This window comes from Oncorhynchus kisutch, linkage group LG2 (genome assembly GCF_002021735.2).
Source record: "Oncorhynchus kisutch isolate 150728-3 linkage group LG2, Okis_V2, whole genome shotgun sequence".
NCBI lineage: Eukaryota > Metazoa > Chordata > Actinopteri > Salmoniformes > Salmonidae > Oncorhynchus > Oncorhynchus kisutch.
In genome coordinates this window covers 23,253,551-23,280,248 of record NC_034175.2, presented here as the reverse complement: position 1 = coordinate 23,280,248, position 26,698 = coordinate 23,253,551, and the positions used below count along the sequence as shown (strand labels likewise).

At 43.5% G+C, this 26,698-nt stretch overlaps 1 protein-coding gene across 1 annotated transcript in view; it reads right to left on the bottom strand.

Moving 5' to 3' along the window:
- Positions 1-20,532, bottom strand: part of LOC109909908 (four and a half LIM domains protein 3-like) — a 44,540-nt gene extending 24,008 nt beyond the window's left edge. The window contains exon 1 of the mRNA XM_020508995.2: positions 20,261-20,532. Coding sequence (XP_020364584.1) covers positions 20,261-20,339 — 79 coding nt within the window. The 5' untranslated portion in view covers positions 20,340-20,532. The remainder of the gene's footprint in view (positions 1-20,260) is intronic.
- Positions 20,533-26,698: the final 6,166 nt, after the last annotated feature.

Sequence of the window (26,698 nt, the reverse complement as noted above, 5' to 3'; positions counted from 1 at the left end):
ATATAGTAAATACATATAATTAGTATGTGTGGATAGAAAACACTCTGAAGTCTCAAACTGGTTAAATCATGTCTGTGGCTATAACAGAACCTGTTTAGGAGACAAAATCGCAAGGAAAACTGTTCAACCAAAAACACACAAAAAATATCCATCCGCCAGTCTCTGAATTGTCTATGGCAAGGGAAAATAGATAGAGCCCTGTTTACAATGCCTACAGCTTCCACACGATGTCGCCAGTACTGGCAATTCAGTTGTAGTTTATCCTTGGTGGGATGACGAATAGGCACTTCCTGTCTTGGGGTCCACCGAAGGAAGTTATGAAAGGGAGAATATGGACGATGATTTCAAGACTTGCTGCTATCGAATACAGATCGCCCCGTGATCAATTTGATCGATTATTAACGTTTAGTAATACCTAAAGTTGGTTTACAAAGGTAGTTTGAAGTGTTTTGTCAAAGTTTATAGGCAACCTTTTTAATTTTAAAAAACGCTGTTGCGTTTTAGAAAAGGTGCTTTTTCCTGGATCAGACGGGCTTCATAAATGGACATTTTGGGTATACATGGACGGATTTAATTGAAAAAAAGACCCAATTGTGATGTTTATGGGACATATAGGAGTGCCAACAAAGAAGCTCGTCAAAGGTAATGAATGTTTTATATTTTATTTCTGCGTTTTGTGTAGCGCCGGCTACGCTAATTATCTGTTTGCGTCCCATTTGGTTATTTTGGGGGTTGCATGCTATCAGATAATAGCTTCTCATGCTGTCGCCGAAAAGCATTTTACAAATCTGACATGTTGGCTATATTCACAACGAGTGTAGCTTTAATTGAGTACCCTGCATGTGTGTTTTAATGAAAGTTTGAGTTGTATCGAGTACTATTAGTTGGCGCTCTGAAATTTCCGCTGATTTGGTCCCTGTACAGGGACAGCAGCCGTAAAATTAACAACCCTCCAGGCGAGCTTCAATGCCATACAACTCTCCTTCCGTGGCCTCCAATTGCTTTTAAATACAAGTAAAACTAAACACATGCTTTTCAACCGATCGCTGCCTGCACCTGCCCGCCCGTCCAGCATCACTACTCTGGATGGTTCTGACTTACAATATGTGGACAACTACAAATACCTAGGTGTCTGGTTAGACTGTAAACTCTCCTTCCAGACTCACATCAAACATCTCCAATCCAAAGTTAAATCTAGAATCGGCTTCCTATTTCGCAACAAAGCATCCTTCAATCATGCTGCCAAACATACCCTCGTAAAACTGACCATCCTACCGATCCGACTTCGGTGATGTCATTTACAAAATAGCCTCCAATACCCTACTCAATAAATTGGATGCAGTCTATCACAGTGCCATTCATTTTGTCACCAAAGCCCCATATACTACCCACCACTGCGACCTGTACGCTCTCGTTGGCTGGCCCTCGCTTCATACTTGTCGCCAAACCTACTGGCTCTAGGTCATCTACAAGACCCTGCTAGGTAAAGTCCCCCTTATCTCAGCTCGCTGGTCACCATAGCAGCACCCACCTGTAGCACGCGCTCCAGCAGGTATATCTCTGGTCACCCCCAAAACCAATTCCTCCTTTGGCCGCCTGTCCTTTCAGTTCTCTGCTGCCAATGACTGGAACGAACTCCAAAAATCTCTGACACTGGAATCACTTATCTCCCTCACTAGCTTTAAGCACCAGCTGTCAGAGCAGCTCCCAGATTACTGCACCTGTACATAGCCCATCTATAATTTAGCCCAAACAACTACCTCTTCCTCTACTGTATTTATTTATTTAGCTCCTTTGCACCCCATTATTTCTATTTTGCACATTCTTCCACTGCAAATCTACCATTCCAGTGTTTTACTTGCTATATTGTATTTACTTTGCCACCATGGCCTTTTGCCTTTACCTCCCTTATCTCACCTCATTTGCTCACATTGTATATAGACGTATTTTTCTACTGTATTATTGACTGTGTTTGTTTTACTCCATGTGTAACTCTGTGTTGTTGTATGTGTCAAACTGCTTTACTTTATCTTGGCCAGGACGCAATTGTAAATGAGAACTTGTTCTCAACTTGCCTACCTGGTTAAATAAAAGGTGAAATACATGGTTTTTTAAAATTCAAAATGGCTGAGATAGGACACCGGTAACTTGATATGCAGAACAAAGGCATTTTTCAGAGCCCGGTCCATCATGCAGAGACAGTGGTGAAAGATCCATGCTGCCTCTTATCCTTCCTTTCCAGAGCAGTGGATTTCCTTTCGTCTGTAATGGAGGACAATGCAAATTCCATCCTTCCTGGTTTCTAGGGATCTGACCTGAATGACACTTCACATTCTATATTTGCTTACCAAAATGGTAATCTGTGTTGTTCCCTTAACCTTTGACACAAAGTTGGCTAGACAAATGCTGCACAGACCATTTATCATGACAAGAGTAAGCACAATGTTCATGAATACATCAGCAAGTTGTGTTGACATCATCCCCTCAGGCCCTAACACCCCCGCCGCCTCTTATAGGTCCATTTCCAACCCACAGGGACCAAAAACCAAGGCTAGACCATGCGGCACAGAGCCAAAATGGCTCCTGTAAACTGGCCATTCCCAGGGGGTCGCCTGATTCTGCCGACTCAGCACAGTTAGCGAGGGCATCAAGGAGCTGGTGTAGAGTTTCAGAGCCCGCACAGTCAGCAATTTGAGCACCCTTTGATGGCGACGCACAATTGCTGCTCGCCACAACTGCAAGCAATTATTCCACAAACACACATGGCCACTCATGATTGCTATGGTGGCACCTGATCCTTGGGTTAAGATGCCAGATTTTTGGTCAATGTGGCAATGGTCTCTTTCCCTATTTCTCGCTCTCTCCATTTCAAACCTACATAGGGACTATCTGGAGGCTTTGTGGCTTGCAGATATAGGTTGCAGGTATAGGCATATGTCCTATTGGAAGTGTTGCATATCGGTCCTAGTAAATCAAATCAAATTTTATTTATTTGTCACATACACATGGTTAGCAGATGTTAATGCGAGTGTAGCGAAATGCTTGTGCTTCTAGTTCCGACAATGCAGTAGTAACCAACGAGTAATCTAACCTAACAATTCCACAACTGCTACCTTATACACAAACACAAGTGTAAAGGGATAAAGAATATGTACATAAAGACATATGAATGAGTGAGTGATGGTACAGAACGGCATAGGCAAGATGCAGTAGATGGTATCGAGTACAGTATATACCACCTGGGGGTGAGAGTAGTAAGTACACTTGTAATGAGTACTAAAGTTGACCTCATCTACCCTAGCTATGTTCTCTGCAACTCAAAAGAGTAAATTGCGGTCACCAAAAACCATCCCTTTCTCTCTCTCGCTCCATAACCTTGAAAAGATGGGTTTATTTGTGGGGAAAAAACATCACGTATGTCCAGAAAATGCTGAGGGAACCTGCCAAATGGGAAACGACTGGGATGAATCACCGTTATAAGTCATTTCCAGTAATATGCAGAGGCCCTTTTTTTCTTCACAGAGTAAGGTCTCCTTGGAGACGTGTAAACAGTGCCCTCATTCCCTGGCACCATAAAACGTTTGGCAGTGAAGTGTTCCCTTGCTTCTTGTCCTCCCGGAGTTCACTGAGGGCAGCAACCAGCGTTCTGGAGGTGATGCTGTGGCAATGCGAAATATGTTGACTCTCTCACTCAATGTAGCGCATGATACATTTTTGCACTCTCAGGGGATACTGTACATGACTTGTGGGCTGACTTCATTACTTTTGCCCCGATAAAACCACATTATGTCTTTGGCGGAGGAGCTGGCAGCTGGATCCGAGGTGCCCAAAATAAAATTAATATACAAAACTGATGCAACGCTGGAAAAGTTGGCCAAAAGCCTCCAGAACCTGAAGATCAGGTCAATCCATGTCAGTACAGTAAGGGCCAGTGTAACAGAAGCATATTAAAAGCAGCGTACTAAATATCTGCAGTAAAAAATAGAATAATAGACCTAATAACTGGGTGTGATAATGGTGGAGCGACAGGCAGGCATTTCTATGTATGTCGAGAGTACCCCCCCCCCCCCCCCCCCCCCATCTCAAATGTACATTTTCCACTCATAAAAACGTAATGACCATTTCTTTAATTCCGGAATTTGTAGGAGGCGCCAGAAGTGGGTTCCTTTCCTGCTGGACGGCGACCCCTATGACTAGCATGGGGTCAACGACAACGCGGGGGCCAGTTGCTCCTTCCTGTCCCCCCAAACAGAGAGCTCTGGGATATCTCAGAGATCCCAACCCAGTACACACGAGTACTATATGTGCACACAAACACACCGACACAGGCATGCACACACGGTCACAAAGAAAAACAGACATGTACTGTATAAACACGCCTGACACAGAGACAAGCAACTAGACAAAGAAACACACACAGGCCACTGTGTACACATACAAACATATACAGCACATGCAAAAGTTCACACACACACACACACACACACACACACACACAACTTCTTTACACTGAAAAGCTAAATGGGAAGATCGAGGGCTCAAAGACAAAAATACAAAATCGGGGGACAATGGGTGACTTGTGCAGGAAGACCAGACACGGCGAGCAGCTGTATACACACACCAGCAGTTTGTTTAAACTGAGTCCCAAATGGCAACCTATTCTCTATAGTTCACGCTCTGGTCAAACGTAGGGCACCATATATAGGGAACAAGGATGAAAACAAAGTCTCTTTTTTGGGGGACTTCCCATTGAGTGTAATTATTGCTTATATTCACAATTCCGACTCTTCCACTCATAATTGAACCCGATATGATCAAACAACTTGATATATTTAGGAAATGAGCTCTAAAAACAAAGTGGGCAGATCCTGGTCAGTCATCAAAGCACACTGAGTGGATAACCAGTCCAGACAGAGAGTGGACTAGACTGGGATAAGAAGCACTAGGGTTTAATAGGCATAATCCTGCCAAATTACCCTCCTCACTGGTATAAGAGACCAATGACAGCTGTGCTCATTCAAACACTGAAGCTGTCATAACAGGGAAAGTGACAAGTTTTACACACCGGCCATGGGGGGGGGGGGATAAAAAATAAAAACATCTCAGCATTAGGCCACTAGGGAATAATGATACAAAACTTACACAACCACACAGTTACTAAACATCCTTCCAGAGTCCGGCATGAGGGAAGAAAGAGGAAAGACTGCTGGCTTGTGCTGAAACACACCTCTCCTGACCCAATTTTATGATCCCCAGCAGACCCATCAAAAAGGACCACCTCCTTTCTCTCTCTCTCCCCCCCCCCCCCTCCTTCTCTCATTTTCTTTGACCTTCACATAGGACCCGAGAGAAGATAATGTCACGTGTCTGTTGAGAGAAGACTGCGTTGCTCATTTTAGCGTCGGAGGCCAAATGCATGCTGATGAATTGCCACAAAATCAGGAAGTGCATATGTGAGTGGTGCAGCCAGTTGGGGTCAGCCACCCTTGGGTCATATTTCCCCCTCTCCGTACCGTGAGGAGAACGCCCCGGCTCACACACACACACCGGCTGGAATGAGCACACTTCAAAGGTGTCCATAAATCAAGCTGCCATGCCAAGGACTCCACTCCGTGCCCCTCCGCTACCCTTCCCCTTACCTCTCCATCTCTCTGCCCTTCTCCAACCTGAGAACCTGGACCACGTTCATAGTTGTGCATGAAAGATGGTAGCTCATGGGCCCAGAGATGAAACTCCTTATTCTATAAAGGTGCACTATCTGCTGGACTTTGCAATGCAGGCACATTCTCCATGCTCATTCACTCTGGTCGCACACTTCTTCTCCCTCCACTGCTGATGAAAAGGAGTCAGAACTAGTAGTAGCCAGGTCAAGGGCAGGTCATTGCTTCCTTGTCATAGAAGATATTTGGGGAGTGGCAGGTTGTTATAAGTAGATGCTCAGTAGACACCTCTTAATTATCATAATCATTATCAAAAATAGCCGATATACCTTGGTGCGAATGGGCAGGGAGTTTTTCTTGGACTTGACTATTGTAGTGTTCAATAGCGCTTGAAGGAGAGCCCAATCTAAGAAATCCAGTTTCGACTTTACCAGAGGAGAGCCACAATCCGTCACGCTCCCTTATCTCGCTGTGTCACATGGGATCTCTTTATCATGCAGCCATGCAAAACACTATTCGTCTTCTCCGCCTAATTCACTGCAAAGTGATAAACTGCAAAGTCCACCCAGCACTTTGGTTAAATAAAGAGACACCGTAAGCAAGCACAGGTGTTTCGGTAAACACAGATAGTGGAGTTGAATTACGTTGAGTCCCAATCAGACATGTCTAATCTCTCTCAATCTATCATCCACAATCTCCACCGCTCTTTCTCAACTCCCTCTTTTACTCTGGTCCTATACATGTCTCTTCTTTAGGAGACGGTAGGCTATAGGAAACAGTATAGGTGAAACCTCAAGACTAGGACTTAAGAACAGATTAAAAAGAGTAGGAAGTAGTGTTGACATGATACCAGAATTTTTACTTCGATACCAGTACCAGGTTGGTATCACGATACGCGATAACATGACAATATTTGATACCAAAGCGATACAACGGCAAAAAACAAGACGTATTACCTAACGTCACAGAATAGCACTTGATCCAGACAGATCTTTTTACTTCAATGTCATTACATTTGAAGAAAATGTTTGAATTTCGAAATGTAGGCATTATAATGAATCATTCATACAATCAATTTGACTTTCTTTTTACCAATCCAACTACGGTATTGATTTATTCGTATGGTAAATCTACTGATGAACAGGGTAAATCAAGATGTAACCTAGGCCTATTCACAATACCGGTGAATGAATATTCAATAGAAGTGTGTGCATGCATTGTGTTATTGAGCTTGTATTGACTGATTTCATGGGGCTACAGATGAAAAACAGTTTCCTTTCCATTTGGGACGGAGTTTATTATACTGATAAACAACATTTTCATAGAAGAAGCAGTATGTTATTTTACAAAGGTGAGTGCTTATTCACACACAGTCAGTTCAAGGATGGGGAAAGGATGATCTTGACTGGGAGATATGCGAGTCAGGGGAGACGAAGGGAATGAATAAAGTTTTTGGTGACTATCAGCTTTGGATTTCAACAATATGTTTTTATTATTTCGTTATGTTTTGAGGTACTACGGTAGTGTATTGATGTTAGCGTCAGCTGTGAGCTAGCAAGGAAAGTTAGCCTACAAAGCTGGAAGCTACCGATATCTTTCATTGTAAAGTGTTCTAGCCTGTAATGAACTTGTTTTGGGAACAGTAATTAACAGTTTCAACATTTCTACATGCAATGTTGCATTATTCAAGTGTGTTAACTTCTGGGCAGCCTAAGTGTGGCGCTAACACGATGTAGCCAAGACTCCCAGTAAGTGCAGTGGTTCCTCAGGACAGGCTAGAGCTAGCAATGAGTAGTGGAGCAGGAACGGTGCGCTCGCGCTATGAGGGGACATCGGCTGCGCCGTAGGACAGACTTGATCCTCTCCCAATCAGTAGACGACGTGAGATTTCACACAAGTACCCGAAAGTAACAAGTTCTAGTACCGAACCGTTTTTCATGTTCTAGTACGAAAAAGTCCCGAAGTTTCGGTATACCGTGCAACACTAGTAAGAACAGGAAAATGACTTTAGCAGTGAAACGGTAAAAGACAGAAACCTGGCAGACAGACTGAGTGTGTAGGCAAAGGCACCAGGTTTAGTCACAGCTCTGACTAAACCTGTAGTGTGTAGGCAAAGGCTCCAGGTTTAGTCACGGCTCTGACTAAACCTGTAGTGTGTAGGCAAAGGCTCCAGGTTTAGTCACGGCTCTGACTAAACCTGTAGTGTGTAGGCAAAGGCACCAGGTTTAGTCACGGCTCTGACTAAACCTGTAGTGTGTAGGCAAAGACACCAGGTTTAGTCACGGCTCTGACTAAACCTGTAGTGTGTAGGCAAAGGCACCAGGTTTAGTCACGGCTCTGACTAAACCTGTAGTGTGTAGGTAAAGGCACCAGGTTTAGTCACGGCTCTGACTAAACCTGTAGTGTGTAGGCAAAGGCTCCAGGTTTAGTCACGGCTCTGACTAAACCTGTAGTGTGTAGACAAAGGCTCCAGGTTTAGTCACGGCTCTGACTAAACCTGTAGTGTGTAGGCAAAGGCTCCAGGTTTAGTCACGGCTGTGACTAAACCTGTAGTGTGTAGGCAAAGGCTCCAGGTTTAGTCACAATTCTGACTAAACCTGTAGTGTGTAGGCAAAGGCTCCAGGTTTAGCCACTGCTCTGACTAAACCTGGCGTCTCCATCGATCAACTAAAAGTACATGTTTGTCACACAAGGTGTAAATTAACGAGATCTACTGCACAGCCCTGATTAGTGGGATGCTAGCTTGCACAGCATCACAGTCAACCACAGATGGTGACATAAAAGGGCACACCACGGCACTCTACAGTAAACACCATTCAATCTGGCTACACTGTAAAGGTTAAAAAGCTGGCACCCACCCACACACACACACACAAAACACAAGAACGTGTAGGACCACACATATACAGCATACACAAATTATCTCTGCGTTCAACAGAGAAGTATGACGTGGTCTGACCTATGATCCTTATCATCTATATGCAGACATAAGAAGACCGAAAGCCCTCTAACATCATAGTGCCACTGGGCACAGATGTCAGTTCAACGTCTAGCTTTGATTTTACATTTGGTTGAGTTGTAAACTTGTCATTGGATTTAGATATTATTATTTTTTAAATGGGTGAAAGAAGATGAAACGCCCGTACGTTGATGACTTTTTTCAAAATTCAATCACTTGTCCATGTCGATTCAACGACATCACATGGATGTTCTGGGGGGTTGAAATGTGGAAACCACGTTGATTCAACCAGTTTTGTGCCACTGTTTTCGGCGATCACAAAATTTGAATACGGGTTTCCATCTACCAGCTTCTTCAAGGAAGCAGGCAGGGGGGGGGGGGGGGGGGGGGAATGAGGGCAGCCAAGGGGGGGGGGGGGGGGGGGGGGGGATGAGGGCAGCCAAGGGGGGGGGGGGTGAAATATTTTCGGGGTTTAGTCATGGTGTTGGTGTCATTGGCCCTATGCTGTACTGCTTTCCAAGCAGTCTGGCGCTCTCCCGTTCTACTCATTGATTTCATTTCCTTTGCACTTGCCTTGGATGTGGTTATGTTTGATGCCTAGGTCTCCTACTCAACTTGAAGTGCAAAAATTGCTAAAGTATATCAAAAAGTAGAGACCAAACAACTAATAATGTTTGCCAGACGTTGCTCGAGAGGAATGGGGGAAATGCGTTGAGAATGTGTAGCTTTGACTCCGTCTCAGTGGAGAGTAGAGAGGTAATCTGGCAACCCCCGTTAAATTAGTCTGAATGGAGATGGCAACGTGCATGGATGGTGAAATCAATAGATTAGGACCTAATTTATTTATTTCAATTGATTGATTTCCTAATATGAGCTGAAACACAGGAAAATGTTTGAAATTGTTGCATGTTGCGTTTATATTTTTGTTAAATAGAATTATTATTAAGTAACTGGTTCCACAGACTTTTAAAACATTTTTTTAAGTTAAGATGCCCAAAATAATAGGTGAATGAACACGAGACAAGTTGAGCAAACACATTTAATGTTGACAGAATTTTTGTCTGACTTCTCAAATTGGTGCCAAATTTGGGCCAACTAAAAAGGTTAAATTCAGCTAACACTAATAGAAAAGTTCAGTAAAGTAAAAAAGGCTGTTACTTAATAATAATTAGTTGAAACTATTTTTTTGTTTTTTTACAGTGTATATTCAACTATCCACAAACATCCTGGGCTTAATCCACCCTTTGGTTCTGCGAGATGATCTCATAGAGCCGACTGTTTGACAAAAGACCTTAAAAGTAAAAGGTAAACAGTTTAATCAAGTGTGTCTGATAAAATTACAATGTTCTCTTCCGCTCTGTTGAATTAAAAAGGTAGACGCCGCTAAATTACATCACCATGTGCAGCACTGCAGATAGAGATGAGAGATGCAAGACTTGCAGAAATGTACCCACTACGCTGTTTATTTTCTGCATCTACACCATATTACTGAGTCTACCTTTAACATGCAGAAAAAAAGGGAGTGGAATATCTCCGGCCTAGTGCCTAACACAAGCCATTCATTACAAGCGAGAGTAAATAGCATTAGTATGGACTGAACGCCATCTAAACAGTAGGGACTTAAGCCAAGCTGTGACAGGCCACTGACAGATGTTCCTTCGAGCATTAACGGTGTTCCTCTTGGGCCACTCCTCTCTCCATCTCCTCTCTGCAGCCCTTCATTCAACATCCCTGGCAGTGGCTCGCCATTGCTCGTCCTGTCGTAAATCACCTCCGTCTTCCTCTCCTCATCAACCAGGAGCTGGTGTTCTTTTATATCCAAGCCAAGGACACTTTCTCCCATTTATGGCTCCTGCAAGTACAAGGCATTGTGATGGGAACAACCTCCCCCCTCCTACTCTGCCTTTGACTCTTGCACATTAGCGCCATCATGTACCCATGGTGCTGCCAAGTAAACACTCCCCTATGTTTATGTTGGACTTGGGCAACTTATCATATCCACTTGGATTTATGGTCCACGGAGTGACATGCACTCACACCTTTATCGGAATGTGTGAATGTGGCAGGTCGGTCTGGCCTAGTCTAAGCCTGCCTCCTCTGGAGAGAGAACTCCACTGTCTATTCGACGACGGAGATGGGAAGAGAAAAGAGGGAGCGCGGGAGAAAAGGAGAGAGGCGGCTACTGAAGATACCCGGATAAGGAGTCACATTCTTGATGGCCCACCAGTTCCATCAGGCGGAGCAGAGATTTGCCTGTGTTTACTCAGAGAGGGGAACACACTCACTCGCAGCTGTGCTCCAAATAAACAAAATAGCCATATGAATTTAACAGAGGAGAAAACACATATCTAATCTGTACAAGTAACATCCATGCAAGACGGGTCCGTCCAGGGTCGGCTAGGGTGAGCCAATCCATAACTTGGGTTGAGGAATTTGCGCACGTACACACTTCACACAGCGTCTTCAGAAAAGACGAGTAACAACTTATGGTACAGGGTTCAGTATCTGAACAAAAAGGGGTCCACTCCACATACATCCAAACACACACACAAATTCAAGGAAATGCACGCACACACAAACACACCTCCGATTATTCCACATCTGTGGCGATGTCACAGTCATTTGGTTTAATTTGTGGTGGGAGGCAATCAAGCCTAATACACCGGCCTTGGCACTTAGCTCAGTGTGTGAGCGCGCGAGTGCTGGGGCGAGGTGGGTAGCCGAGCCATATAAAAGACAAAGCCACTGCAGTGGTGTTGATGGCATGTTGGAACAAACAAGGATTGCTACGCCAGGACATCACTGTTATGAGAAAGCCTTGTGAGCATGCTGTGGTGGAAAGATGTCAGGCCCTCTAATGCTCTCTGGTTGTATCGTTAGCATTAGCAACAGTGCTGGGCCTTGTTCAGGGCTGTTGAGAATCACTCTGTGGTGGGGATCAGAGCAAGCCACAATGCCTCAAAGTGATGGCCAATTAGGCCATGTGCTTGGTGAGTGAGAGCAACCCAAAAAAGGAGAAGACAAAAATCCATGACACTCCAGATGAACAATGACTTCTGTCACATAGGTGTAAATCTAGCAGAGAATATGATTACTGAAAAACGACAAGAGAAACAACATGCTTATCACGGGCGGGTGATCCTTCAGGACAGTCTGTCCCACAGATGTGGGTTTTTTGGCAGCCGCCTTTAAGTTCACGGAGCAGAAGCGTCTTGGGTCTTGAAAGACGCTATACATAACCCATGTATTACTACCATTAGAAGAAAGCAAACAGAAAAAGGTTTGGGCTGATGCGTTTGATTGATCAATGGATTTCTCGCTAAAACGTCACCCTTCCTCCTCATTGTTATTCATTTCATTGTTGTCAGCCAGTAGGTTTCTGGCAGGTCACGGTCCTCGAAATAAATGCTTTTGGGAGTTGACAAAGTAACAGGGGACAGCTACGAAAGGGACGTTTAAGTTACTGCATGGGGAATATATCTGTGTAACATATACACTCCCACGTCAATGGAGGACATAGGGCTGCAGAGTAAACAGTTGCAAAGAGGCCTGTACACATGGTGTCTCTCTCAGGTGTGTTGCAAGACAAAATTACACACCCTACCACGCTGTATAGATTATTGGATGACATTACCCCCCCCAAGTGCCTCTGTTAATCATATAGGCCCATCCTAATGATTTACGGCTTGATGTGACTTTGCTTGTTGGTTTTGGAGGCATGTTTGCTGTAGGAAAAATATATAAATACAGGTATATTCATGGCCTCCATTTATTGGAAAATGGGGAATGAGAGTGATGTTTATAACTGACTAGGCACTGTGGTGTGCCCTGCCAGTGTTCTAGGGCACATTATCTAACAGTGTTGCAAGTTTAGGCGAGGGGGATTGTCATGCATGCCAGAAGATGAAATCAACCATCAGACTGCCTAAGCCAGACTGAACACTGTCCTCACGTTGTTTCACAACAGTTCAACTGAGATGGCAGGTTACCACACTATAGACGTGCCATTAAAATGATGAACAATTTCGAACAGGATAACATTAAATCACGAGGGAAGGTGTTGATACTATCTAGACAGCGAATCTCACGTCATGACTAGGGCCATGTGTTTTGCGCAGTCATGTGATATGCCCGGATTTTTTTGTTTGTGGGTCAGATGGTCCAGCATCATCCTCAGCCAATTGCTTTCATTTGTCTAATTCTTATTTTTGGATGAGGCTTAAAATACAGGATCAAATCTTGCTATGTCACATGATTGTTTTGTGGAAGGAGGGGACTAATTATGATTACACGCCTTTCAATATCTCAATAGCTATACTTCTCATAGTCTTGCAGTAGACAACATCCTCCTACCGGAGAGGCCTGGGCGCGGCCAGGGAACCAGTCATGGCTGACTCACAAGAGCCGGATACATGACTGGGGGGGGGTGATGACCCGACAGGAATCGTGCACCTAAACATCTGCTTCGTCACGAGAACTATGGAGCTGGAGCTGACGTCATGCAGTTCCAACCGCAGCTAGGAGAGTGGACAGGGCTTTCTCACAAAATGTTATTGGAATAGCCAAACTCTTTAACAACATGCATTGACAAGATCGGGTAGAGATGAAGGATTACTTGATGTCATTCATAGGAGGGACAAAATAAACATTTATGATAGAAAGAGGTGAGGGGAGAAGTGAACAACAACATATGGAAGAAAACGACATATGACATAAATAACCTTTATAGCAGAGAGAGAGAGACAAGAGAGGAGAAGAGACAGCAGAACAGGGTGCACCTACGCTGCCTCCCGCAGAGGGTCAAACTCTCAGGATCGTATTTCAGTCATTTACCAACAAAGCAGCCGCTGGAGGAAGCCGTGCCCCCTCACAATAACACTGCAGCACCTGGACACCCACCCCCACTCACGCAGGAAACATGAGGTCACCCCCCCATTCACAGACAGGCCAAACACACTCCAGCTGCCTGCCACGCAGCCCCACACTCAATTGAAGGGTGCCTGGTTAGTGGCTAGTCTGGCTACCAGAGGAAGGCAGGAGGAAGAGGGAAATGGGGGTTGAGGATATAGGATACAGAAAGAAAAGCCTGCTTTGTAGGTAATGCTTGACATGTCCATTTCAGGACCACTTGTGTGCTCAATACCTTTATGATGTTTTTTTTTCTCTGTAAAACTAGTTGTTTTCTTATTGCCTCGGTAGCTTAACCAATATCTCACAGACCACAATAACAATTCCCCTTAGAGTGTTTGAGAGTCAGCAAATAGACAGCAAGCAGACCGCAAAAAGTAACAACGACTGGAACCTTCCTCAACAGAGTTGGAGAAACAATTCAACATTGTAGTCTTTAGCGACCTGCAAGCACTTGACTGTGGGTTGTCCGTCATCATTGTACTATGGGCTAGAAACAGTCAGCCCCCAAACCCATCCACTAGCAATTCACTACACCCGCAATAACGTCTGCAAAATATGTGTATGTGACCAATACATTTGATTACAAGTCATTATGGTCCCACTGAAGTTTAAACATGACACCACTCCAAAACAAAGCACTACTAACCTTCAGCAAAACACAGAGACCTCCAAAGAATGTGACCGTGGTCGCTTAAAATGCCATAGAGAGAAAAGAAGAGCGAGAGAGGCAAAACACATGATATACTCCATAAGCTGGGTCAAGGCAGGAATGCCAGACACTACATATTGCATAAAGGATGTTGGCTTTTATTGCCCTCTGAAAATAAAAAGTGACTGTAAAACCAACAGACTGGCCTTGTTGGCACAGCAGGACACTACAGATCACACAGCTCTTCATAGGAGGAAGTTGAGTTTATTTTTTACTCAACCTTTATTTAACTAGACATGTCAGTCAAGAACAAATTCTTATTTATAATCACGGCCTACCGGGGAACAGTGGATTAACTGCCTTGTTCAGGGGCAGAACGACAGATGTTTACCTCAGGGATTCGATCCAGCAACCTTTCGGTTACTGGCCCAACACTCTAACCACTAGGCTACCTGCCACCCCAGTTGTGGTGTACAAGTGAGAGGAAGAGCGGTTTTATTTCAAAGTTGACAGCGGTACATGGCTTTGAGCTGAACTACCACTGTCCATATAGGGTCAGAAATGATTGACACCCTTGATAAAGATGAGCAATATATTTCTAAAATAAATCATTCAAATAATGAGCTATATTGTATGCAAAAAAATGGTTTATTTTACACGGATAAAATAGCTCAAAGAAAGAGATTTTGTTTAACAAGTAATCCTTTTTTAAATCAAAATGATTGACACTGACATTGATTAGTGATGTGCAGTTCGCAAACAATTCCTTATTTTTGAATGACTTAATACGCACTCCTTCGACTCAGTGGCCGTGCTCCGACCAACAGCTGTCTGTCATATATGTGCGCAGGGAAAAAGATTGTCGCATAAAGAAGAAAATACATGGGCCTCCTGAGTGTCGCGACAGACCGGGTTCGATCCCAGGCTGTCGTGACCGAGAGTCCCATGGGGTGGCGCACAATTGACCCAGCGTCGTCTGGGTTAGGGGAGGGGGGGGGGGGGACTTTACTTGGCTCATCGCGCTCTAGCAACTCCTTGTGGCGGGCTGGGCGCCTGCAGGCTGACTTCGGTCATCAGTTGAACGGTGTTTCCTCCGACACATTGGTGCAGCTGGCTTCCGGGTTAAGCGGGCGCATGTTAAGAAGTGCGGTTTGGCAGGTCATGTTACGGAGGACGCATGACTCGACCTTTGCCTCTCCCGAGCCTGTTGGGGAGCTGCAGTGATGAGACGAGATCGTAATTGGATATGACAAAATAGGGGAGAAAAGGGGGGTGAAATACACACAAAGAAAGTAATACATTTATAGAACTGATAATTGATCACATGGTGGAAAAATGTATGCAATTAATTTATTATGGAATGTTATGATGGACACAGATTTGCAGAACCAAAACATACACACAGCCTTTGCGCAACAAATTCGAACTCGAGAACGAATCGTTGGGGTGCTGCAGTTCGCGAACGATAATGGTGCCAATCACCTTAACAAAAATGAGTCAAAATATGTTCTTTTGACTGAAGGAGTCGAAAAGATCTGAGTCAGTAAAAAGAGACGAACTTGCAATCATTACTAAAGATTCTTATAAATAAAGTAGTCAAAGGTTTTGTTTTTGGTCCCATTTTCCTAGCATGCAATGATTACATCAAGCTTGTGACTACAAACTTGTTGGATGCATTTGCAGTTTGTTTTGGTTTTGGTGCCCAAGAGAAATGAATGGTAAATCATGTAGTGTTATTTTGGAGTTACAAATCAGTCAAATCTTATGCCTGATTCTGTTAGTTTTCCACCACAAATTCTTAGGTGCCCCCCCGCCCCCCCCCCCCCATGTTTCTGTTTTTCCCTGCTTTTTCAGGTTTGGTTGTTCTAAGTCCACACCCATGCTTAAACCACATCAGGAGACCAGTTTTGAGGTCTGGAAAAATCTAAAGACACTGTGGGTGTAGTTACCCTTTAATTTAACTGTGCACCATCCTGAGACCATTTGGTTAGTGATGTTACTGTAACGCTCATGATGCGGTTGTGGATTTCGCAAAACAAAATGGCCACTGGATTGATACAAACAATCATCATTCTGCCAGGTAGGCATAGGCTACTTTGTAGTTAACATTTAATTGAGAAGGTTTTTGGGAACCTTTCCATCTACCAGAAGAGGTTGTCTTACATTAGCATCATGGCTAATGGCTACACAAAGTGGTAGACAAATGCGCAAATTCAGATAAGGGGATTCCTGTGCCGTTGCCGCTTCAGAAAGTTCACGGGAGAATATTAATTACTGATGCATTTTGTTCAGGTCTTATGATAATCTTTGGCATATTAACGCATTTTCTAATACGTCCATTCAATACACTTAGTTGATATCCTATGTTCAATAAATGCTTTAATATTGTTGAGTTGCGTTTTAATGTCTTGATTCTGTGATTCCGTCCGTGTTCTCCGCAGCACTGAATTAATAAGGCCCTAGAGGGGGGTCAAAGATCATATCCCCATATTGGTAACGTTGAGAGGTAAGCATGCCTTTGGGGGTATGATCTTTGACCTTCTGACTTTCATAAGTGACAATGTGATGCTACGGAAAAACGAAGAGCATCAATGTCGAAAGTAATCCAATTCCCATCCAATCTAATTTCATAAATCAAATGTAATTTAATATAGATCAATGAGTACTATTATTTCTATCCATGTTTATGAAACAAGCTTTGTATTTGATCTATTAAATCTAAGGTTTTTGCGTAAGATTTAGTGGTAAGACACTTACTTCCATCCTTGTTTATGAATCAAGCTTATTGTCGTATTTAAAATCATTTATGAAGACATACACTACAATACCAAAAGGTATGTGGACACATGCTATTCAAACATCTCATTCCAAAACCATGGGCATTAATATGGAGCTGGCCCCCCTTTTGCTGCTATTACAACCTCCACTCTTCTGGGAAGGCTTTCCACTAGCATTTGGAACATTGCTGGGGGGGGACTTGCTTCCATTCAACCTTAAGATCATTAGTGAGGTTGGGCATTGATGTTGGGCGATGAGGCCTGGCTCGCAATCAGCATTCCAATTCATCCCAAAGGTGTTTGATGGGTATAGGTCAGGGCTCTGTGCAGGCCAGTCAAGTTTTTCCACACCAATCTCAACAAACCATTTCTGTATGGACCTCGCTTTGTGAACGGAGGCATTGTCATGCTGAAACCGGAAAGGGCCTTCCCCAAACTGTTGCCACATAGTTGGAAGTACAGAATCATCTAGAATGCCGTTGTATACTGTAGCCTTAAGATTTCCCTTCATTGGAACTAAGCAGCCAAGCCCGAACCATGAAAAACAGCCGCAGACCATTACTCCTCTCCCACTTAACTTTACAGTAAACATCTGCATTGGGACAGGTAGCGTACTTCTGGTAGATGGTGAAGTGTGATTCATCACTCCAGAGAACGCGTTTACACAGCTCCTGAGTCCAATGGCGGCGAGCTTTACACCACTCCAGCTGACGCTTGGCATTGCGCATGGTGATCTTAGGCTAGTGTGAGGCTGCTCGACCATGGAAACCCATTTCATGAAGCTCCCGACGAACAGTTATTGTGCTGGCTTTGCTCCCAGAGGCAGTGTGGAACTCTGTAGTGAGTGTTACAACTGAGGACAGGAGATTCTTATGCATTAAGCGCTTCAGCACTCGGTGGTCCCGTTCTGTGAGCTTGTATGGCTTACCACATCGCAGAAGAGCCGTTGTTGCACCTAGACGTTTCCACTTCACAATAACAGCACTTACAGTTGACCGGGGCTGCACTAGCAGGGCAGAAATTTGACCAACTGACTTGTTGGAAAGGGGGCATTCTATGACAGCGCCACATTGAAAGTCAATGAGCTCTACAGTAAGGCCATTCTACTGCCAATGTTTGTCTATGGAGATTGCATGGCTGTGTGCTTGATTTTATACACCTGTCAGCAATGGGTGTGGCTGAAATAGCCAAATCCACTCATTTGAAGTGGTGTCCACATACTTTTGTATATATAGTGTAATTGGAATGGTGCAGATTTATAAATTAGATTGGGCATCTGTTATACTGTACCATCACACCCAGAAGAGGAGCTCCTTTAAAGAACACTGTAGTTTGTCAGACCTCTGACACTTTAGTGAGAGAGGTTAAGGGTGCGTTCCTCAGCTAAGGCGAGGTGACGCAACAACCAATGGGGGAACTTTGCTGGTTCACGCTCGGTTCATAGCCAAACTTAGGTTGGTCCCTAAGTATACCTAGGGGCCAACCTAAATGATGCCGCCGATGGAATTAGAGTCACCAACCTCTTTCAATCCGTAGATGGATATTGAGAATAAAAATACATACGAAGAAAACGATATATACACGGGACAAGACAAAACAGACGTCCGACTGCTACACCATCTTGGAACCTAGCCATTAGCCCAAACAAAGCACACCCTATTTTAAAGTTGATACATACGCATCCAGGTATACTTATGTTTGTGAGTCAACTTATTTGAATGACATTATTTTATATGTTATTAACAGTGTGCTCCACTTGAAGTAGAAATTGAAAATAAAATTATTACTTGAAACAAACTACAAGAAGTGTGTTAACTGCTAAACAACTGCAATAATGGTTGCTTTGGTTGTCAACAGCCTTGTGGCTATTGTAGTCTTTTGAGTGTAGAAAAACAGGGATCTCTAAAGATGTCCCAGGTGGGGCAGGAGGCAGGAAGCATGGAAGGGAGAACCAACTGCACAGGCAGGCGCCTTACCTAGTCGGTCTGGAACCCACAGTAAGCGTGGTAACACAGCTATTTTATGGGTATGATTTATCTTCCCTTTCTCGCCCAATGTAACATGTGTGAAACGGCAACAGATGAGACAGCAACATGACTAGGGATGCAAAATTCCCAGGTTTTCCTGCTTATTCCATACTGATTCCAGATGTTTTCTAACCAGGATTTCAGGAAAAACCAGGGAATTTGGGGAAAGTTCAACCCTAAATATGGCTAGCATTTACAGTACTATGCAACTATGAAAATGAACATAACTCAAAACACAGCGACATACCCATCCCAAACACATGGCCAAATCCCATTTCCTCGTGCCACTGAGAACTGCTCAGCTGACCACCGAGTCAATGAGGAGGGAACTACTCAGCTACCTACCTGTATCAGTGCTAGGATGCCCCAGGCATGCTAGTCTTGATGACAGCCTCAAGGTTCAACAGGTAGCACGAAAGCCAGTGAAAACAGAGGGAATAGTGGTGATAAGTATTCCATGGCTCCGTCTCAAATGGCACCCTATTCCCTACATAGTGCACCACATGCACTACTAGGTCACATTTCCTACTATACTTATAAAAGGAGATGCTTGTAGTCGTTTAGGTGGGAGCTATTGACCGGTTGTTGCTTTAGAAATGTGAAAAGTAGAAATTTCATATTGAAATTGACAGATCATTAGTCAAAAGATCCCATTCTATGAGGCTCTTATGCTTGACACGTGAAAACAAAAGCGTACATGCTGTTATGGCATTACTTTATAACTCCCTTTGTTGCATTGCCCAGCAGAAAGCTAACATTTAAGTATAGTCTAGTCTCAATTTCCAGTTGTTCTCAGGTTACTTAATGCCAGTAGTATAATATGAACAAAACTGCTACAAAGTAGGCTATTTCTAAATTGTCTGATGATCCTTTCTTCCTGTCCTGACATGGATTATACGCATTACTGTATCTATCATTCATTCATTCATTCATTCATATGCCCGGAGCACTGCTGAATTTATTTTCATTAGCCTCACCTTGCAAATTAAAAGTTCAAAACTGAAAAATTAAAATTAAAAAGTATTTACTTCAATAAATGCACATTAGGCCTACATTACTGACGCCCGGCTAAAATGCGTAATGAATGGGATTCAAAATAGCACAAACGAATGATTAAAAAGAAAGAATGCACATGGATTCATTGATGAAAACCAAAGAATAAGAAACGTGTGTAGGCCTACTCTAGATTTTACGTAGGTCTACCCAAGAATAGTGGCGATAGGATGGCGAAAAGTTTGCAATTCATTCTTGAAGGTAGAATGGGTGATTGCGCTTACCCGACGTTATATCTGCTGTTGAATGCACCTTTGCGACTTGACAATCGAAGCCCACCTCTCGCGCTGTGTCACCAGACATTCAAATGATGAGAATTGCAGCCGGTATACCGGTCGCTACTCCAGTGGGCAGATTATTATACTGTACAACTTTTCCCGTTCCTTTTCCACTACAGCCTACTCAGACCTCTAACTGTACAATGCTGAAGAGTGACAGAGTTCACCGGCTCTACTGTCTATGAGGAAGTTAGTGTTGAGTCACAAGACCCCGCCCCGATATTGGAGAAAAATCTCCTCCTTCTGACTTCGAACCTTCGGACTGTGCTGCGTTTTGGTCATGTACTGTGGGCCAGGGATGGGAAATGGCGGACCCCCAAAATAAATCGGGGAGAGTAAGAATAGTAGAATAAACAAGGTGCAATTCCTTTTTCTATTGTTATGTCAGTCACTGACAGTCACTCAAGTAGCCCATAGTCTAGACAGCTATCCAAACGTGTATTAATAACGGTTGAATTGCTGACCGGGACCTCCATTGATCTGCTTTGTCACTCTCACTCAGATATATTAAATGTGGGTACACAGAGCCGCTGCTGCCCCTCCTGATAAATGTAGATGTTTTGTGGCCCCCACCCGCATCCAGGTTGCCCATCCATTATGTAGGCCATATTATAGTAGCCCTTCTTCAGTGGGGCCTACTCCCCCAGCATAGGCCTAGTTTACATCAAATTTGAACTCCAGACTGTTTGCTCTAATGTCACCTGACACTACATGAATAGACATGTAGTGTTGATGGATTTGCCTACATTTGCATACATATGTATTTTAGGCAACTATTGAGCAAAGGAGTTGATTGACAGTGATAAAGTTGTTTTTGCTGATAACAAAATATATTCACACCTTACACAGATGCAAGTTCTCCCAAAAAAAACTTCATGTAAATGGTGATTTGATTGAAATCTAGGCTTGAGCTGATATCATTATTTTGCTAGACATACATGACAGATAGGTGGGGATAACAGACAACAGGTAGGCCTGGGTTATGCACAACACTGACAATCAAACTTGCACAACAATATGGACAATAAGCCTACTGCTGTATTGTGTTGGTGTTATGGACTTGAATTGCCATAGCGTAGAGTTCATCCAATGTTGTCAACAAGTGCATAATAGGCCCTCTGGGATTGGTATTGCTTTCATATCCTTTGGTCATTCTTTCATTACGTTTTCTGTTGTTGTAAATTTATTGATAGATTTTACACGTGTTAAACTGAAACCTATATGTGTGGATGTATTTTTGTGACCAGTATCAGTACTTTCTCTTATTTTCCCAAAACTGCACAGCTGTTCTTTCTCTTAACTCAGGCATGATCTATCTGGCGCACTTTGCCACAATATGGGTAATTATCTCACTTCCTGTTTCGCTTCGTCTTCTGTTCTCCTCTTTTCTCATTTGTCTCATCTTGACGATATGAGTCAACAAGAGGGAGCGTTCTCGATATAAATGTCAACAGCTGTACATTATGTCCTTGGGTTAGAAATGAAATACTCACCTTAAATACTCACCTGAGTAGAAGTGCTGCTCTAGGATCAGTTTGGCCTTTTAGATAATAATGAATACGATTATAAGGACATGAAGGTACCTGATCCTAAGATCAGCACGTCTAGAAGCTTTTTCTATACACTCCCTAGAACAGTGGAGAGGTTAATCCAAGTGTTATAGAACATGATGTTGACACATGCATCCCCCTACGCCATGGTATTGTTCTGGTCTGAACAGGCGTGTTTTGATCGTCACATTTTATTTAGACTACACGGAGACAAGTGCCTAGGCTAGTGCTAGCAGATCACCATTTCATGTGGTTCTGCACTCAGCCCAAACCCCCTTTACATAACTAGGCATGAGTGCCAACTGGGTGCCAACAGTACCAGTTCACTGAGGACAAGAAAAAGATGGACGTGATAAAATAAATCTATGTTTTCAAATAATAATAAAAAAAGGAATAAGGAAATAGTTTGGAGCACTGCTTTGATTATTCTTAAAAGCAACTTTTAAAAGAAAGGGTTGAGTGCTGCCTCGCAATCATCAAAGTACATAAATGGAGAACAAGATTGTTAGTTGGGAAAAGTAACTGGGTGGATTTGGTCTTGACATTGAAGCAAGAGTGTGTATGATTGTGGACTACAGGAAAAAGAGGACTGAGCATGTCCCCATTCTCATCGACGGGGCTGCAGTGGAGCAGGTTGAGAGCTTCAAGTTCCTTGGTGTCCACATCACCAACCAACTAACATGGTCCAAGCACACCATGACAGTTGCGAAGCGGGAACGACAAAACATATTCCCGCTCAGGTGACTGAAAAGATTTGGCATGGGTCCTCAGATCCGCAAAAGGTTCAACAGCTGCACCATCGAGCATGATACTGGTTGCATCACTGCCTGGTATGGCAACTGCTCAGGCCTCCGACCGCAAGGCACTACAGAGGGTAGTGTGAATGGCCCAGTACATCACTTGGGCCAGGCTTCCTGCCATCCAGGACCTCTATACCAGGTGGTGTCAGAGAAAGGCAATGAAAATTGTCAAAGAACCCAGCCACCCTAGTCATAGACTGTTCTCTCTGCTACCACATGGCAAGCGGTACCGGAGCGCCAAGTCTAGGTCCAAGGGGCTTCTAAACAGCTTCTACCTCCCAACCCATAAGACTTCCGAACATCTAGTCAAATGTCAACCCAGACTATTCACATTGCCCCCCCTTCCTCCCCTCTCCACACCACTGCCACTCACTGTTGTAATCTATGCATAGTCACTTTAATTAACACTAGCTACACGTACATACTACCTCAACTAACCGGTGCCCTGCACATTGACTCTGTACCGGCACCCCCCTGTATATGTTGTTATTTTTTACTGCTCCTCTTTAATTACTTGTTACTGTTATCTCTTATTCTTATCCATATGTTTTGGAACTGCTGTCGGTTAGGGGCTCGTAAGCATTTCACTGTAAAGTCTACACCTGTTGTATTCAGCGCATGTGACTAATACAATTTGATTTGATTTGATTAGATTAGATTAGATTTGATTATGTTACTGTTAGATTCAGTGTAATATATTTAATGTGGTAAAGAAGACACGCATGTGATGTAAACCATATCAGAAATCCTATTCATATTTTGCAACCTGCGTCATGGGTTGCAAAACGTTATGGAGAGAACTATTGTGTCTCATTTCTTAAAGGGATGAGGGTTGACAAACAAGGATTCTTCACGTTTCCTACGACATGTGAGACTCCTCAGTCTCCACGGTTCAAAGGCAAGACAATTGGAAGAGTGTGGTGCCTGATACTGTCAGGACCTCTCAACACCTCATTCCCCTAATTATAAAATCTTATTTAACACATCAGTCCTGCACAACAAATTAGAGAATAGAAGCCGCTCTATTCACACAGGGAAAAAGTGATCTTCTTCCTAGAGATGTTGAGATCCATATTATACCCCAACAGAGAACAACTCTCTGTCTCAATTTTGGAAAACAAGCACAGAGGTTAATTGAAGCCCTATGACTAGAGATATAAGTATGATACATTTCCTGATGGCGGGGAGGGGGGGGGGGGTTGCCAGTGCTGATGGGGAAAATATGGAGTAAGTTGGTAATCGGAGTCTGGCATTTATCTCAGGTACCACCAATTGTACCGCCATTGTGCCCTTGAGCAAGGTATTATCCCCCAAACTGCTCCAGGGATGTTGCTTTGCGGCTGACCCCGCTCTGCACCCAGCCTGTCGTGTTTGTGTGTGTGGGGGGTGTCGGGTTGAGAACCGTCACAGCAAAAATAACACGAGTGCCAATTTTCCACCAGAGTCCAGTACTGTCAGGACACATTTTGACCTTTGATGTAGATTTAGAGTCTTAGATTCAATTTAGAATCAGATTTGGATGCGGTTCGAAATGCCGACCTGGTATGACCTGTTATGAGTTTAGCCAGGTGACTGTCATGTAATGTGCCAAATAAAACGTCACGAAAAATAAAATGTTCATTTCTGAAGGGTGTTGTCGCATCTGCCAAGCGAGTTAGCCATAATGGGTCACCATAGGCTAGAGTAGCTATCTATACACCACGTCTAAGACCACATGTATTTGACCACGTCTAAGAAGTGGTGGTTGCTTGTCCAAACGCAATATCCAATTGGTTGCTTGTCCAAAAATTAAATGTAGGGCTATGCATACCTAGAAGACAATAAGTGAACCCCAGGCCTAGAGCTCACAGCAAGCCTGAGATGAACTGTCTTAACCTCAGGATTGCAGACATATTTTGGAGACTTACAACATCCACCACCCACTCTACCTCACTCTGAGGCTCCATAATAAAACAGGTAATCCACTAACATAGACCACAACCTCAAGCAGAGCAATTCAGCAGCAGACTTAACAGTTAATTGTAGACGATTTACGTTTTATAGGAATTTTGCGGTCGGAGAGGGAATCACGTCCAGGGGTGCACTCTCTGTTGCTGGCTCTCGAGGAACAGAGGGGGAGAAGGGCAGAAAAGACAGGAAGAATGCTACGTCTCGCAGTATTATGTCTTAGAGGCTGGGTCTCCTCGTAGAAACTTAATGTAATTGCACTGGGAAAATACTGTGGTCTTGGTTGGGGGACAAAAATGTTAAACTCCTAACCTGGTCCCAGATCTGTTTGGGTTGTTTGCCAAATTCTATGGCCATTGTCACGCCAATGACCATAGGAGCCCGCAAGACAGCACAAACAGATCTGGAACCACACTAAGGAACTCCTTTCAATGACCTAACTGACGGGGTCGGCCTGCTGTAAAAAAGTTCCTGCAATGGTCAGGGTCAGCGGAAACAGGACCAGAGTCCTGAACTCAGCCACTGTCTAGCATGCTTATGTCACTGCTGTTATGTTTACAGGGTCATATTAAAAACCAAACAGGACATAGATCTGCCACCATAAGTGTATTCCAAAATCCCTGACCCTTGGCGAATGCTCTTATCCTCCCACTCTAGGATCGACTTGTTATGACTCACAATCTTCATTCTACTATTTACCCCTTACAATAAGTGCTGATTAGTCAGAATCTACGCAGACATTATTTAACCCGTAAATCCTGAAGTGCTGTCTGTGTTTTGGTAATTAGACTCATGTTAGTGGGCTAGTATATCACAGCGGCCCCGAGGCGGGCCCCTAACAGTAGGGTCATTAGAGATGAAAATGAAAAACAAGTGGGTGACATAATGTGGAAACACTGAACCAATTCAGAGGTTTCTTCATCACCCGCAGAATATTCTGCTCCCTGGGCAAATCTTACACATATTAAACACATTTTCTGTGGTCATTGGGGATAGAGCACAGAGAGTGCAACCCAGAAAAAAAATGGTTTGTGGAATAGTGCAATATCCCTCTTCCTTCTTGAGCTTTTTCCACAACATTCCCAAAGCGAGAGTTTACGTGAGATTAGGGATTAGGGACCTGGGGAAACTGTGGCTTTGCCTGGTCTCTCCTTGGATTACTGTATCAGGAAGTGGAGCGAGAGAGAGCGGTGTTCCCCAAGGAGGTGTTGTGACCCCCTTATCCTCTCCATGGAATGCTGTGGTCATGAAACCATGTCACTGAGGAGAAGAGCATGCTTTCGTTGCACGTGACAGTATATGGAATGTATGAAAAATAACTATTTTTGTGCTAGAGAGATGGGGAGTGTGTAATTTCCGACATGATTCTGGTTCATGCACTGTGGCCCCACATGTTTTGACATAAAGTAGTCAAAAGTTTGGACAAACCTACTCATTCAAGGGTTTTTCTTTATTTGTACTATTTTCTACATTGAAGAATAATAGTGAAGACATCAAAACAATCAAATAACACATATGGAGTCATGTAGTAACCAAATAAGTGTTAAACAAATCAAAATATATTTTATGTTTGAGATTCTTCAAGTAGTCACCCTTTGTCTTGATGACAGCTTTGCACACTCTTGGCATTCTCTCAACCGGCTTCATGAGGTAGTCACCTGGAATGCATTTTAATTAACAGGTGTGCCTTAAACGTTAATTTGTGGAATTTCTTTTGAGCCAATCACTGGTGTTGTGACAAGGTAGGGGTAATATACAGAAGATATCCCTATTTGGTAAAAGACCAAGTCCATATTACAGCAGGAACAGCTCAAATAAGCAAAGAAAAATGACAGTCGATCATTACTTTAAGACATGAAAGTCAGTCAATCCGGAAAAGGACCACCACAGGAAAGGAAGACCCAGAGTTACCTCTGCTGCAGAAGATAAGTTCATTAGAGTTAAATGCACCTCAGATTGCAGCCCAAATAAATGCTTCACAGAGTTCAAGTAACAGACACATCTCAAAATCAACTGTTCAGAGGAGACTGTGTAAATCAGGCCTTAATGGTTGAATTTCTGCAAATAATTCATTACTAAAATACAAC